This window comes from Cyprinus carpio, chromosome A23, assembly GCF_018340385.1.
Source record: "Cyprinus carpio isolate SPL01 chromosome A23, ASM1834038v1, whole genome shotgun sequence".
Taxonomy (NCBI): Eukaryota; Metazoa; Chordata; class Actinopteri; order Cypriniformes; family Cyprinidae; genus Cyprinus; species Cyprinus carpio.
The window spans coordinates 11,779,928-11,796,993 of NC_056594.1; the positions used below are offsets into that span (position 1 = coordinate 11,779,928).

Consider the following 17,066-nt stretch of genomic DNA (forward strand, 5'->3'; position numbering starts at 1 on the left):
AGACACATTTAAGGTGGTCGTGACATATTAAACAGAATATTAAAATGTTTAATATTGCCGATCTGCGCTGAGACAGACGTCTGTTTTGATGCGACATGTGATGTAGCATGTCAACTAAGCACGCACGGCTAAATAAATTAATACATACATCAAAATTAATCATCACACACGGACCAAACTGGAGAGAGCGCTACACAGAAAGAAACGAGTCTTGTCAATCAGACACAGACGACGGCAGGTGAGTTTGGATTCTGATCTCATCCAGACCGAATTGCAACTCAAATCAGCTGACAATAAAAGCAACGTTTATTTATTTAGCAGTTAATTGTTTTAACTTTTAAAAGTATACCACATGCAAACACTCATCGTGTAAAAGCTGCAGAAATTTCTCTATTGCATTGTTGTGCTCTTTGTTCAGACATCAGTTTGTCAATTGAGTCATGTTTAAAGCTCACGCATTGACCATTGACTTCTCCGTGCCTTATGCTGTAGTTTAATAAAGCGTCTGAAATATGTTATGAGGGCTGAATGATGCTTTTCATTTGTCAGCTGTCAGTGCAAACTGATGTCTCACTGTATCCCCTCTGAACAAAGACAATATGAGTTCAGTCACAAAGCGATTCCTATTGTACTGTTAAATAATGCAACATATACTGTTGTATGATTTTATGTGTTGCTATTGTTTGTACGTGGATAGCAGACGTTTATTTCCTATGCATGCACAATGAGCTTTAGCAATTTCCCATTCGTGAACGAATCGTTGTTTTTAGTCTTAGTTTCGAATCTTTTCAATGAATCGGTTCAACACACTCTGAACGATTCGCGTCAGAAACTCGTGAATCCTCTCTCCTGGATGTCTCGGAATGAACTGATAAGATTATTTTTAGCGAATGAAATGTATTAAGCATTCAAATTTTGTTTTTAAATTAGAGAAAACATATGTATTAATAAAACCTAAAAAAAAAAAAAACGTCAAAAGAGCGAGCCATTTGGTTTACCTGGAATATTCAAAGCATGTAATATGCACCGCGTTGATGTCAGGGACCTTGCGTAAACCTAATTATGTCGTGAAAAAAAGGTCGTGACGTAAAATAATTACTGAATTGTTTTAGAATCGGTTCTTTGAAATGAACTGTTAGAAGGAACCGATTCGCGTAAATGATTCGGACTTTCCATCACTCGCTAACTGTAGTTAAGGAGGTGTGATTTGAGAATTGTGTTGTAGTTTTTAAAGATTATAGAGGGGGGCGTTGCCCAATTGCTCGTCGACACCTTGTTCAGTTCTGTTTGGATGTGAGCAGTTTCACCAGAGCCGCGTTTAAGAGCCAAATAATTAGAAAAACAATCATCCGGCGCGACCTTAAAATGTGACGTCAGCCTCCAGCACTCATGCGGCTTTCATTTACGTCAACACCACACAAGCTCCCAAACTGAGGCTTTATGCATTTTTCATATGGACTCTGATGCTCAAACCGCTGCACTCCAGGATTCAATCCAAAATATTCTTCATAAAGCAAAGCAACGAAACTAAAGGAAAAGGCGTCCATCAGTTCAGGTAGTGCTGGTTATACTCAAGTGTTATTGTGCGGCATGACTTGTATAGCACACAGGAGGAGGGGAGAGATGCTCTGTCTGGATGGCACACAGTGTGCTGAGTCAGATTTAATGATACTGGAGATGTTTATAGGGATTGTCTTTAGCTGTACAGTAAACTCTGGAACAGCCTGTCTAGAATGTAGGAAGAAAAGTGCAATTTATTATATAATCCGACCCTCACATTTCTGCTAAATACCAGTTACTACAGTTATTGCTACTACTTAAAATTCATAAAAATAAGTATATTTTCTCTAACAGTTTAAGAAGCTTTCCAAAGGCATATTATAGTCATATTATGTTATATTATTTATTTAAATTATTTGTTTATTTTATTTGAGCACGGTTTTATTCTAGTAGCAATGACTTGCTATGGTAATAATATTTATGGAGTTTAGTTTTAATTGAGTATCTCTTGATAAACGCATCATTGCCTGAAATGAACCATCATAATACAACTTTTATTCAGCAGCAGTGCTGGAGTGTCTCAGTTTGTTACTGAGGCCACAAAGAGGCTTCTGTAGAAACCCTATCCTGAGTGCCTATAGCAAACTACAAAAAAACTGTTGTCAACTGTTTCATCTCTTCTGCATGTTTAAACGGTTTATTAGTGACCTCAGGTTTCAGACCGCAATGTTTGCTTTGTATAACTAAAGGATTTATACATCTGAAACCCCACAGCCATGTTGTGGGCAGCCACACGCCTGCTGGCTGTAATACTGAGCCTATGACTCCATGCACTTTTCATGCTCTTTCACCTGTCGTCTATTATTTGGAGTAACATGAGTAATGCTTTAGAGTTGGAGTGGTATTGTTAGGAAAACAGCGCCTTATAATCGTTCTATTCATCAAAACATCCCATTGCTGGATGCTTGATTTGATTTAAAACAGTATCCACCTCAACACTATTATTGAAGAGGTGGCATCTTGTAATCCCACCTTTGTCAACCGGATTGCCATTTATAACCCTCCTTTAAAATGTCTCTCAGCTCCATCCCACTCTATGTGAAGTGTATGACAGATACCAGCACATGTTACCGTGGGTACCTTGGTTTCTATAGTGATGCTTTTGATGGAGAATTGAATGTTTGCAGCTGGCTGGCCAACTCATCACGACATGTCCTGGTCCAACCTTTCCATACCTCTGGTCCTTTCAGCTGGAACACGGTTTCATTTTTATAATCAAGCAGCCGGTTTATTTATTCAGTGTGTGTGCCAGAGTCTTTATGTGCATGAGAGACCAAATTTAAAAAGCTTTCAAGGCCTCAGGCCATTGAGAAAAGGCCACTGACTATTGAGGAGCAAATTATATGTAGCTATAAGCTGTAAAATGAGTGGGAATTTTTGAAATGATAATTTTCATGGTATTTAATGCTTGAGCGCTTCAATCTGGCTCGCTTCTCCCATTGTGATTCTGTACTCATTGTTCATAATGCCTCGAAGGAACCATTATGCTATATGGAAAGAAATGTGAACCAAGAAAGCACAAATTAAGATGGATTTACAGCCTGCCAAATAACTCTAAGATTGTAAGAGGAAATGCACAGACGTTAAACATGTCTAACAGGTAATTAATAATTAGCTTTAACTTGAATGAGAGTTCTTAAAGACCCTTGTGAAATCAGTTTTTATTTTTCTGACTTTAACTGTTTTTCTATTGGAATGAGTTAAAACAGGAAGGTTTACAGGTGGAGTGCAGCAGCCTGGTTCTCAAAGCAATAATAAATCCTATTTATTTTCTCCATAGAGTAATTTGTTTTATGAATGATTAAAAACAGACCTGCTGTGAGGTTGTTAATTGATGGTATATGATGATATTTAATTCATATATATGCCATTCACAATAATTCATGGGACTGTAGTTGTGTAGGGAAGTACATAATCTTGTACCTTTTTCTTTTTTATCTGAATTTTAAATACTTTTTTTGCTACAGATCAAATTTTGTAATGTTAGATGGTTTGGTTCATTGCTTATAACTCTTTAAAATCCCTATGGGGAAATACTTCAGAACCAGAACATAATGAAAAAGTGCTTGGGCACTGTTGCACTCTATTAGGGGGTGGGGCATTGTCATTTTAAAGAGCATTTGATTGGACAAAAATCTGAATCGTGCAGTATGAGTCATCAATACTTTATTTTTTATTCTTTTATTTTTTTTTGTAGAGTTTAGATTTCAAATGTGTGTATCTTAAAATAAATATTTTGTCAACTTCTAATGCGTTAACATATAGACAACCTTCAAGCTAATAGATGTGAAATAAAAGCCACAAAACTCTATGCTTGATTTCATAGGGTGTTTTTTGTCTTTCTTTAGTGTCTTAGAGTGAGGCCCAGGCTCCAGCAGGCCTCGGTGAGCACCAGCATGATGGAGGGGGGTATGCAGCTGCTGAACCGGGATGGCCACAGCATCTCGCACAACTCCAAGCGCCACTACCATGACTCCTTTGTGTCCATGAACCGCATGCGGCAGCGCGGCCTGCTCTGCGACATTGTGCTTCATGTGGCCAACAAGGAGATCAAGGCACACAAGGTGGTGCTGGCCTCCTGCAGTCCATACTTCCATGCCATGTTTACAAGTAGGTCTATGTTACTATTTAAAACATTTTTAAAGTTTAATTTCTGCATATATTTATTAAAGATTATTTTTGTGAAGTGTTTGGAGCATGTTACCATATAGATGGTTTTAAAGCTAACACACATAACCTAAAAGTCACAAAAAATTAATTTTGACTTCACATGGTCTTTAAGGTGGATTGTGTATTCTGTAGTATTATTTCCGATGTGTACATTACCTAAGCTTCCTTTCCAAGCCTTTCCTTCCTTCCAGCCTTTTGTCATCACCTAATGTTTTTTTTTCCATGCTTTATTCTCTTCCCTGCCCTGGTCTCAGGTCAGCAGGTGCCTGGTTTTTCCTATTGCTCGTCAGTCCTGCTGCACCTCAGACTAGAATGTGATGGCATGAGTCAGGACAGTGTGGGCTCTTCGGAGCTATGACTATTCTGAACTTACCATCTACTAGATCTACTACGAATGCACTGATTTAAACTCCATTTTACATATCAAAACTTACATTTCTTATCACCACAGCCTCTGGACTATAATTTGTTCTCACACTTTCTGAGTTTCTGCATTTCTCTTGTAGGGAATGCTTTTTTTTTTTTTTTTACATTTTCTCTAAATGTTTTCCAACAGTATGATCAAAAATAATATCTGAATAGAAATAAGTGGTTAATATTGTGGGTTTAAAACACAAAAGTAGATCTTTCCTTTCATAAAATAACATTACATAAGCTTTGTTAACTACACAGTCAATGGGAAATATGGAAAAAAAAATTATTTGTGTAAACAGAGTGCAGAATAAGAAGTTAGAAAATACAAATTAAGTGATCTAGTGATTTATTTTGTGTGGAATGTTAATTTTACCTCAATGTTGTGATAAGTCTCAAACAGTGTTATTTTAGTATTATTTATATCCTATTATAGTGTTTATTAATAATAATTTAAATTAGCTTTTGTAATTTTAGTACTTATTTTATTTCAATTAGTAGCCATGGTACATTTTTCATCTAATATTTATATTTTGTTTCAGTTTTATATTAATTAACAAGATTGATTTTTAAATATAGGTTTAGTTAGCAATAACAACACTGTCTCAAGGTTTGTTCATTCATACAATGATTTCCGGTGTCATGAATATCATTGAACGTGGGTAACACATCAAAATCAAGCAAAGTTTATGCAAAATTCATGCAAATGATAAAATGTGGTGACAACCAATGGGAGTACAGACAGTTATAACGGTTAAATACAGCACTCAAGTAGGATCATCTGCTAGCGTCCAACAGCACGGAGACTCTGAACTCTGATCAGATGTTCATCCCATTTGTGATCAGATTTTCAAAAGCTATTGCCAGCTGAGTAGTACCAATAACTTTAGGGCACCCAGCAATAGGAACACATGCTTCAACAAACAATACAGCCACTCAGCGACCTACAGAGGGCGCTGTACTGTATGTGTGAACGGGCCATTTCGGTAACATCGAACCCCTGGGAAACTGCTTAAATCTACCAAGTTCTGTTCTGCAAAGGCCTCGGTTTGAGATAAACTGCTGTGTGTTGTGACTGTGCAGATGAGATGTCAGAGAGCCATCAGACCCATGTGACCCTGCATGACATTGACCCTCAGGCTCTGGAGCAGCTGGTCCAGTACGCCTACACTGCCGAAATTGTAGTAGGAGAGGGAAATGTGCAGGTATGTCACCTTTAGTCTCTTTTGAAGTGCATTCTATATATCACACTCACAATTATTCTGTGTCAGATTATGGTGTTTGCTTTGTGAGGTACTAAGCAAGACGGGATGTTCAAGATGGTTTGTGCAAGCTTACAATTTGCATCTTTGCAAATGAAGGGCTTCTGATATTTGTGCGCTTTCAAAAGAGCAAATGCAAATGTGGCAGCTAGGTTAGACTAAAGGTACAGTCACGTTAGCAAAATTTCTGCAACATATTCAGTCTTTTTGTTGTTGTCCGTAGTGTAATGATGTAAAAACTCACTCTGAAGTCACATTCGAATCAAGCAGCTTTCTGTTGGTTAATGCAGTGAATTCACACACCCAACATAAATCTGCAAAATCTGCATGAGGAACGTTTTTGCATTCATGCAAAACTCCTGATTGTGCGGGTTATTATTGAAATGATTGATCTTCATTCACAAAACAAAAAGCCTAATGATGTTAAAGATTCACTTCCTTCGTTCTAGTTTTCCTCCATTTCACCCACTGTATCTTGTCTATACCTCGAGCGCAGACCATGTTGCCAGCAGCTAGTCTCCTGCAGCTCAACGGAGTGAGAGATGCCTGCTGCAAATTCCTTCTCAGCCAGCTGGACCCTTCAAACTGCCTGGGCATCCGTGGCTTTGCAGACACTCACTCCTGCAGCGACCTTCTCAAGTCTGCCCATAAGTATGTCCTGCAACACTTTGTAGAGGTATCCAAGACTGAGGAGTTTATGCTACTACCACTCAAACAGGTGAGCCAGCTGCTTTGGGACAGTAAAGTAGTTAAATGCACAGTTCTACCAAAAATGAAAAATCTGTCATCACAGTGTGATTTTTTTTATTTTTTTATTTCAGTTTTGGTATTTAGTACTTTTAAGTGCTTGAAATGATTTAAGTCTAATTTTTAAGTTGTTTAGGTTTTACATTTTATATATAATATGTATAATATGAATATAAAGAATATATAATATTTACAAATTATATTTACATTTTATTTCAGCTTTATTTTAATTACTGAAATTTAGCTAAAAATAAGACTGACCATTTACTCACCATACACATTTTTTTTATTATATCCTGACCACTCTTTTTCATATAATAAAAGGACTGGGGCTATTAAGCTCCAAAAAAACAAAAAAAAAAAACACATACACACCGTAAAAGTGCATATAGTAGCTTTGTATGAGGAACAGACTGAAATGTCCTAGGTCATAAGAAATTCAAACTTTAACTATTGACGAAGAAACTCTGATCCTAGAGGGTATTCAACAATAGATTTATTCAGGATGTATAAAAAGAGGGGTGTAAAGTATAACCGTTAAATGATGCATGGAGAGTGCTGGGGAGCTGAGCCCTAATCATCCTTGGAGGAATAATGGTTTTGGCTATGGATGTCTAATTATATATATATATATATATATATATATATATATATATATATATATATATATATATAATATATATATATATATATCTATATATATATATATATTAGGGCTGTCAAATGATTAATCCGATTAATCACATCCAAAATAAAAGTTTGGTTTACATAATATATGTGGGTATACTGTGTATATTTATTATGTATATATAAATACACACACATGCATGTATATATTTAAGAAGAATATGTTATGTTTTATATATTAAATATATTTATATATAATATAAAATATAAGAATATAAATATATAAATGTATATACATGTAAATATTTTCTAAATATATAATTTATGTGTGTGTATTTATATATACATAATAAATATACCCTGTACACATACATATATTATGTAAACAAAACTTTTATTTTGGATGTGATTAATCGTGATTAATCATTTGACAGCCCTAATATATATATATATATATGTTACTGACACCACTTCCTGTCACGCTGGCCTTGAGCTGTTTAAAAACGGAATCTCTTGATCCTCCAGTTCTCCTCCGGCCAGACGAACCAGCAGGGTGATCCATGCTGCAGCAAAATTAGATTGTGCAGAGGGCTCATCTGGTTCTGTGGTCTCCGCTGAAATTCAGGCCTGTAGAGGTCGTCTTTAGTTGCTGGCTAAATTACATTTAAAAAAAATATTAATATAGAAAACAGTTTTTAGTTTTAAATTGTAATATTATTTCAGAATGTTTCTGTTTTTACTGTATTTTGATCAAAGAAATCCAGCATAAAGTTTTCAAAAACATAAAAATCCTTGAACAGTAGTGTACATATTTTATATATGGTTACATATCCCAAAATTATAATTATTACAATAACATAATGAAATATTTGCATTTTATATATTGCTCAGAAGAAAATGTATTTAGTCAGCAGACACATGAACATTTGAATGGCTGTGAAAGCAGAGAGATGTTTTTGACCCCAGATAAGATAGTTACAGCATCTTTCAGCAGGAGCTATCTGGACCGTGCTAATCAGCCAAACCTTGACCTCTTCTTCGACTCGCAAAACCTAAAATGTCAGAACGCATTGCCCCACAGTGACACTGATATAAATGCTCTCTGCATCAGCACCTTCAATACAGTGTCAATCATCCACTCAAATATGCAGTGACAGCAGCACGTCAGTGAGAAGCTGAGACAGCCAATCAGCAGAAAGCAGCTCCTGCTCTCATATGACACTAATTTCATCAGTCCTAATCCGCTGTCTTCACAGAAGAGCATTCTTTTGAATAATCGGAGTGCTGCTGGTATTAGTATCTCTGTGGTTGTGTGATTCCATGAAATCCCCTTGCTGTTTAGACACTGATTGGAGAGAACCAAGAGGTGGCTGATGACACAGAATGGTGTTCTGTCTCTGTCTGTGATGCTTTCTCACTCTTAACAGCTGTTGCAAGCTGTATCCATGTTAACTGTGCCCTCTGCCCCAAATAAACAAACAGTCTGTGACAGGAACACTACAGAGGCCGTTGTGGTGCTTCTGCAAGTATAGATTAGATGATAGTGTAATGGTAAGCTGAAGTCTTATCTCACAACACAAAGAAAAGGCTAATGTATGCAATTTTTGCTTCACTAAGAGCAGCAAATGGAATTGCAAAAATAGGGATAACAGTTTTCCAAACACTCTTTATCAGCCCCAACCACCCACCTCCTCATCTGCCATTGTTCAATCTAAACACTCACTCAGCACTATTGGTTGACCCAGAATTTGACATGTTAATGTGAAGTAAACACAAGAGAAAACAGCAATGTTTTGAAACTAAGTCTAACTATAACAAGGCTGTTTTTTTCCACATTTTCTGCAAATAAAAAAAGTGTATGCTATCATTCAAAAATTTTGGGTCAGTATGTATTTTTATTTATTTATTTATTTATTTTAAAGAAAATAATACTTTTTATTCCACAGGGATGCATTAAATTGATCAAAGGTGAAAAAAATTCTACAAAAAATTATATTTCAAATAAATGGTAAACACAGTTATTTTGAAACTTTCTATTCATCAAAGAATGCTGAAAAAATTGTCACATTTTCAACAAAAATATTAAGCAGCTCAATGGTTTTTAACAGTAATAATAAGAAGAAATATTACATTTTGAGCTCCAAATCAGCATTTTTGAAGAATCATGTGACACTGAAGACTAGAATTATGGCTGTTGATAATTTAGCTTTGCATTACAAAATCTTGTCGACCCCAAACATTTGAATAGAAGTGCTTAGTTATGTATTTTTTAAATATATTTATTTTAAATTACTTTTTTAATGATTACACCAACTTCCTTCAATTTAATGTGACTTTATAATAACATAAAGGTTCCAACGATTTTTTACATATTTAAATAAATTGTCAACTGAATAAGGACTCATTGTAATCATCGTGTTCTGCATTATCTCAGACTGAACACATCTGTCCTGTAAAATATATTACATAAGATGTTTAAATGCACTTCATTCAGATTAAAACGGCAATTTGTCTTTTAGTTATGTAAACACTTTAGTCCAACTGAAACCTTGCTAGTCAGACATCCTTTAGTTTTAAGACCAGTTATGAACCCTTTCTTGTTTTTTTCTACAGGTGCTGGATCTGATCTCTAGTGATAACTTGAATGTCCCATCAGAGGAGGAGGTGTACAGGGCTGTGCTGAGCTGGGTTAAGCATGACATTGATGGACGGAGACAGCATGTGCCCCGGGTGGGTCTGATTCCTCTTGTGAAACTGCGCTTTTAGCAACATCACAGTAAATCACAGGATTAATGCTTATGAAGGATTATGTCTCTGCAAATCGATACTTGTTTCTCTATTCCCCCCTTTTGTATTCTTCTCTAATCCTTTTTACACACACGTCTTACCTCTCACTCTTTCCATCCATGTCTTCAGCTGATGAAGTGTGTGCGTCTGCCCCTGCTGACACGAGACTTCCTGATGAGTAATGTGGATACGGAGCTGCTGGTACGTCACCACTCCGAGTGCAAAGACCTGCTGATCGAGGCACTGAAGTATCACTTGATGCCCGAGCAGAGGGGTGTTCTCAGTAACAGCCGCACCCGACCGCGCCGCTGCGAGGGAGCCAGTCCGGTGCTCTTTGCTGTAGGTCTGTAAGAGCACGTAAAACACACATGCACATATGTCGGTATGTTGCTGGGTTGATTTAAATGCTAAATGTCTTTCAGGTGGGGGCAGTCTTTTTGCCATTCATGGAGACTGTGAGGCCTATGACACCAGGACAGACCGCTGGCACATGGTTGCATCCATGTCAACACGGCGGGCACGAGTCGGAGTGGCTGCTATTGGAAACAGGCTCTATGCTGTGGGAGGGTACGCAGACCCAAAAGCCTCTTGTTTGTCAGAGCATTTTTTTTTTTGAAACTTAAAACTGAATCTGACACGGTTTTCTTCATTTTATAGCGGCAAACTAAAGTGGCAGAGACCCTTGTGTTGCCAACCTTTTGAGTTTTGAGGCATCAATATGAGTTTCTAACCTGGTCAAACTTGAGATTTATGACAAAAAGTAATAATCATCACATTAAAATGTAAAATTATTAAATAAAAAGTCAGAATCATGATAAAAGTCTAAATTGAGATAAAACTATAATTATGACAGGAATCAACTGTCATAATTATAACTTTCTAATCATTTTGAGTTTTGTCAAATGACTTAATATCTCATAATTACTTTATCTCATAAACTTGATACAGTATCTTAAAAATACGGCACCTATAATGCAAGATGCTGAATAAAACAGCAAGATGCGACGCAGCATCCAAAGACACACATACAGATTTGATTTATTACATTACAAAAGGAACAGAATGTTCAGAAAGCCACATTTGTTTTCTTAAAATTACCCTGTTGAAGCAATCAGGAAGTTACCTAAGATTAGGTAGGAAATGTGTCCGGTGTTGACTAATGAATTTCTGTGATGATGACGGTCTTGTCTTTACTTGCATGATAAAGATGTAATGTATACAAAATCATATGTGAAAGATCTATTGTTTAGCTTTGTCTCTCCTTTGCATTTCCCAAACCAGGTATGATGGCACCTCTGATTTGTCTACTGTAGAGTCGTATGACCCAGTAACCAATGCGTGGCAACCTGAGGTGTCTATGGGAACGAGGAGGAGCTGTTTAGGTGTGGCGGTCCTGCATGGGCTGCTGTATGCAGCAGGAGGATATGATGGTGCTTCTTGTCTCAACAGGTACACTATCTAAACAAATGAGAAAAGCAAAAAAAAATAATAATAGAGAAAGTTATTTAAAAAAGCAGTAAATAAAGGGATACTCCACCCCCAAATTAAAATGTTTTCATTTATAACTTACCCCCATGTCGTTCCAAACCCGTAAAAGCTCTGTTCATCTTTAGAAAACAATTTAAGATATTTTGGATGAAAACTGGGAGGCCTGTGACTGTCCCATAGACTGCCAAATAAATAACAGTGTCAAGGTCCAGGAAAGTATGAAAAGCATCGTCAGAATATGTCCATCTGCCATCAGACATGCAATCTGGGTTATATGAAGCGACAGGAACACTTTTTGTCATTATTTTTGTTTTCTTCGCTTACAAAAAGTGTTCCTGTCGCTACATATAAACCAGATTGCATGTCTGATGGAAGATGGAGTGTTCTGACCACGATTTTCATACATGTTCTGGACCTTGACACTGTTATTTACTTGGCAGTCTATGGGACAGTCACAGGCCTCCAGGTTTTCATCCAAAATATCTTAAATTGTGTTCCATAGACGAACATATAATATAAAAGTTTGGAACGACATGGGGGTAAGTGATTAATGACAAAATTTTCATTTTGGGGTGGAGTATCCCTTTAAACTAAAATTTATGTGAAATTATCTATAATTAAATAATAAATAGTATTAAAAGGTTTTAATATTAAATTTTTTAAATATTAAAAAATCCACAATTCTTTCTCTCTTTGGTTTTGTCTATAGTGCGGAGAGGTATGACCCTCTGACCAGTACCTGGACCTCCATCGCTGCCATGAGCACCAGAAGGAGATACGTTAGAGTGGCCACATTAGGTAAAAATATATTGCTAATGTACTTATAAATGTAAAGGATTATCATCAGAACAGCTGCAAGCACTTTCTCTAGCTAAAATGGTTAATGTCAACTGTGCTTGCTCTGAACAGCAAACATGAACCCATTTCACGTTTTTCTTCTGTTAGATGGCAGTTTGTATGCAGTCGGTGGGTATGACAGCTCCTCACACTTAGCCACAGTAGAGAAGTACGAGCCTCAGGTACGTGACACGCGTCTCTCTGACATGTTAAAAACATCTCAATTCAAGTCATGTTGAGCTTTATTGTCATTCCGCTACATGTGTGGACATACAGTGGAACGAAATGTCGTGTCTCACAGGACCACGGTGCTACACCGAAGTCATGGCCTAATGGTTAGAGAGTCGGACTTGTAACCCAAAGGTTGTTTTGTTTACTCTCCATGGTTAAAAAAATGACTAAGGTTATTTTACTTTTAGAGTAATGCCTGGACTGCCATTGCCAACATGCTGAGCAGGAGGAGCAGCGCAGGAGTGGCTGTATTGGAGGGCATGCTTTATGTCGCGGGGGGCAATGATGGTACCAGCTGCCTAAATTCAGTGGAACGATATAATCCGAAAACCAACACCTGGGAGGGAGTGGCCCCCATGAACATCCGAAGGTTTGAAAGTGACCTTCAAGCATTTGTTAACCCCGAAATGTACTTGCCCACATGCAGTTACAAACCTGTATGACTTTCTCTCTTCTGAAGAACACAAAAGAATATGTTTTTTGTCCATACAATGAAAGTCAATAGTGTCTAGTGGGCTTGTTTTGGACTCCAGTGACTTTCATTGCATGATCAAAAACAGCTGAAACATTATTCAAAATATTTTCTTGTGTGTTTCACAGAAGAAAGTCATACAAGTTTGGAATAATGAAATACTTTTACTTTTTTGGTAAACTACCCTTTTAAGTTAAAAAAAAAAAAAAAAAAAAACATTCAGTTCCTAATGGACCTTCTTTTGGTCTTCAGGAGCACCCATGACCTGGTCGCCATGGATGGCTGGCTATATGCGGTTGGAGGCAATGATGGCAGTTCTAGTCTCAACTCCATAGAAAAGTACAACCCTCGTAGCAACAAATGGGTGGCGGCATCGTGCATGTTCACGCGCCGTAGCAGCGTGGGAGTCGCTGTCCTAGAGCTCCTCAACTTTCCTCCTCCGTCCTCTCCTACTCTTTCCGTCTCCTCCACCAGTCTTTGACAAAGGGTAAAGACCCGGCTTAGCTCCAGCGGCCTGCCCTGTGTGGCCAAAAGGCGCAACTGCTCAGTTTGAGCATCAGAAGAGAAGTGTTTTGTGGGCCACAGTGCCCTCCCTCTGCCTGGAGGAACACTGCAGCATCTTGCAGATAATGTGGGTAAAAAGGATGTAAAGAAAAACACACATTCACACACACTGTAAGCCTCCACAACTCTCACCTTATAAAACCCAGTGCTTGAAAGCGCAAAATAATGTTGCTCTGCCATTTTGCGGTCACTTTGTGTATGATGTATATCTAAATGTATATTTAATTTATGTTTACGATTCTTTTTTTGAAATATTAAAATATAATATATTAAACCAAGAAAAAACAAAACAAAAGAATGAACAACTTTAGGAATGTAGCTCTTGACAGGTTCTGCCATGCATGTTTACAGAAATTTTGTCCTGGCAGAAAATAATATTGTAGTGCTGCTGTGCCACACTAGGTGGTAGTAATGTGCAATGCTGCCCTATCTCACCACAGATGAGCATGGACATTTAGAAGCAGAAAATTCACACAAAACGGTGGCTGGATTCTACAATATGTACACCTGAGTGTGTCAGATCATGTTGACAACATAATAAATGTTTTACCTATTTTCCTATTTATTTATCAAATGTAATATAAACATATGGCACTATTTCAGAGATGTTTGAAGGACCACCTCTGACTTAAGAGGGGAAATATAGTTTTAACGTACTTATGGACGTACTTATTACATATCATAGAAGCACTGGTGTTTGGTATGAAATGTGAGATTTAGGAAGAACAGGTATTACAAGCCTTCGAAAGTTTGAGCTCTACGTGAGTACAAACTTTACTACTATGACACGTCTATATCACTAACCAGGTGATATCACTGTCTTTCTAATAAAGAGACTATAGCCATACCTAAAACTAGCTGTGAAATTAAAGCTGCACTTTCTCATTTCTCTTGTTTTCGAAAGGGTGAACAGTGCTTAGAACCAATTCTGATTAACGGGTAATCAGTAACACTGACACTTCAATATCAAGCCCTTCAATGTAACTCGGCTATTATGAGCTCCTATATGTTGTAAGTCACATTTATTAGTATTTTGTCGTAAGTCTTTAGTTAGTGAACCATGTCATTGTATATTGCATTTTCTAAACTTTGCTTGTTTTCCAGGACTGTCAGATTTGACAGCTTGATCAGATATAGATGGTATGTGTTGTGCTGTGATGTCATTGGTAACGGCCACTACCAATGCATCTTACCTCAGATGGGTAGAGGAGGGAACGGTGGGTTTTGAAATTAGTTTATCTGATGAGAGCACAGATCATCCCAAAACAAGGGATAGTCCCCCCAAAATAAAAAAAAAGATTTTATTTACCACTCTGTTGTTCCAAACCTGTATGACATTCCTTATTATGTATAACACAAAGGAATACATTTAGAAGAATGTCTGAGATTGTCTGTACAGTTTGAAATAGATGGGAATAAGGATCGTTGAATGGGAAAAGAGCAGCTTGGACATTCTGCTAAATCTCTTCTATTAGATTAAAGTAAGCCATATAGTTTGAAAGGACATAAGGGTGAGTAAATGATGAAGGGAACTATCCCTTTAAGTCAATCCTGCTCTCTGCCATTTTGCGTAGGTTTTAAAATGTAGCATCGTATTATATGATTTCAAAACTTCTGAGAAGTTAGGATTTTGTTTCCTTTTTTTAAGGACTTTGTTAATTCAGAGAAACTTGTTTAAGGTCATTATAACTTTGTGTCTAGGGAGATCAGAGTGCTGTGTATGTGTGTTTCTGTAGAGGTAAAGCATCCTGAACTTTGACAATCCTCCAGAGCACCACAGGACCACAACCCCACTGAAAGAAATTACAGTATATGTATATTACCAAATATCCTGAAATTTTGTGCAATGTCAATGTAACTGTGGCTTTCTTTTTCTTTTATCTTTTTTCTTTTTGGATTGTAATGTTGTTAAATGTGTTATTTATATTGTGCCGGTTATGTTTTGCTATATTTAAGAACAAACATTAATTTTTTGCACTAATGTCAAATGGAGCAATATACTGCTGTTTAAAATCAGAAACACTACTGTAAATGAAATAAAGCTGTTTTCAGGTGGAATGTGAGTTTAATCTCATTTAAACAAATAAATTGACACATTATTAAAAGGAATAGTTCACCCAAAAATAAAGATTATGTCACCCACATGTAAATCCAAACCTGTATGACTAACTTTTTTCTGCAGAACACAAAGATATTTTTAAGAATGTTGATAACCAAACAGTTTTGGTGCCTATTGACTTTAATTGCATGGACAAAAAAAAAAAAAAAAAAAAAAACCTGACATTTCTGGATGAACTAATATCAGGAAGAAACACTTACTGGGTTTATAATTTAGCGTTTGTGTAAGGTACGTTAAAAATACTTCCAAGTATTGGCCCAAAGAGTTAAAAGAATAAAATTCTGTCATCGTTTTAAAACCTTACTTCAGTAGAAAAATAAAAGGATTCCTATCAGAATACTCAAGTTGCTTAGAATGAAAGTGAATTGTGACCAAAGCTGTCCAGCAACATTTTTTTGATTTGAAACCTCAGTTTGTTCTCACAAATGGTTTCAGAAGTGCAAAAGTTTTATGGAGTAGTTTAATGATGCTTTATGTTGCTTAATGTCTGGTCACCATCCACTTACACTGTATGGAAAAGAGCAGCCTGGACATTCTGCTAAACATCTCATTTACATCATAAAGACAACATGAGGATGAGTAAATAATGACACAATTTAATTACTAGGTGATCTTTCCCTTTAATAAACAAAATGAATTTTGGATTAAGAGCAAGACCCTCCAAAGCTCAGCCCATTAGAGTTCTGCTCTCTGACTGATGCACACAAACAGCTGAGGACTCTCGCTTTACCCAACGTGACCTCAGCTTCACGGCACAAACACGTACAGACACATTTGGGCAGTACATCTAATACGACATAAGTTAGTGCTTGCTTTAAGGAGAAGATTCATTTCAGGACTGCAGTATTGTCCCTGCTGTTTTAGCATCGGTGTGTTTGTGAATTATCCCTCGTAGCCGTCTGTTGTTAGGCAGCTCTGTGAATGAGGGTAGGGGGCTGGGGGCTCTTTCGCAAGCTTCTGCGCATGTCTGGAGCCCTGAAGCACACTGATAAGAGAGCCTATGATAAGTTTACAGCCTGGAAAGGCAGCTGTAGGCATAGCTGTACAGCAGAGGAGACACTAACACGGCCCCAGTGTCTGTCCAGCAGCTACTCAGTCACCATAAACCATCCTCCGCTAGCTTTATTCACCCGAGCTCAGTCTACAAACATCAGTCCAAGCTCATAAATATGCATTGGCAGTTTTGTATCATATTAGACACAATATATAAGAATTTTTACACTTGGGGTAAGATGTTTTCAAGAAATTAAAACTTTTATTCGGCAAGGATGCATTAAATGTTTTTATTTGA

General features: G+C 37.0%; 1 protein-coding gene across 2 annotated transcripts; it reads left to right on the plus strand.

Moving 5' to 3' along the window:
- Positions 1–14: 14 nt before the first annotated feature.
- LOC109048243 (kelch-like protein 17) lies at positions 15–15,409 on the plus strand. 2 transcript variants are annotated; one of them, XM_042713162.1, is made up of 12 exons: positions 15–238; positions 3,909–4,170; positions 5,725–5,846; positions 6,400–6,621; positions 9,891–10,007; positions 10,194–10,407; positions 10,487–10,631; positions 11,346–11,513; positions 12,262–12,350; positions 12,498–12,571; positions 12,809–12,990; positions 13,345–15,409. In XM_042713162.1, exons 2-12 carry the CDS (start codon positions 3,957–3,959, stop codon positions 13,571–13,573), a joined length of 1,776 nt encoding a protein of 591 aa, XP_042569096.1. In that variant the 5' UTR covers positions 15–238; positions 3,909–3,956; the 3' UTR covers positions 13,574–15,409. The 2 variants fall into 2 exon arrangements, with proteins under 2 accessions (XP_042569096.1, XP_042569095.1); XM_042713161.1 differs by lacking the exon at positions 15–238 and adding an exon at positions 1,077–1,555.
- The last annotated feature ends 1,657 nt before the right edge of the window (positions 15,410–17,066 follow it).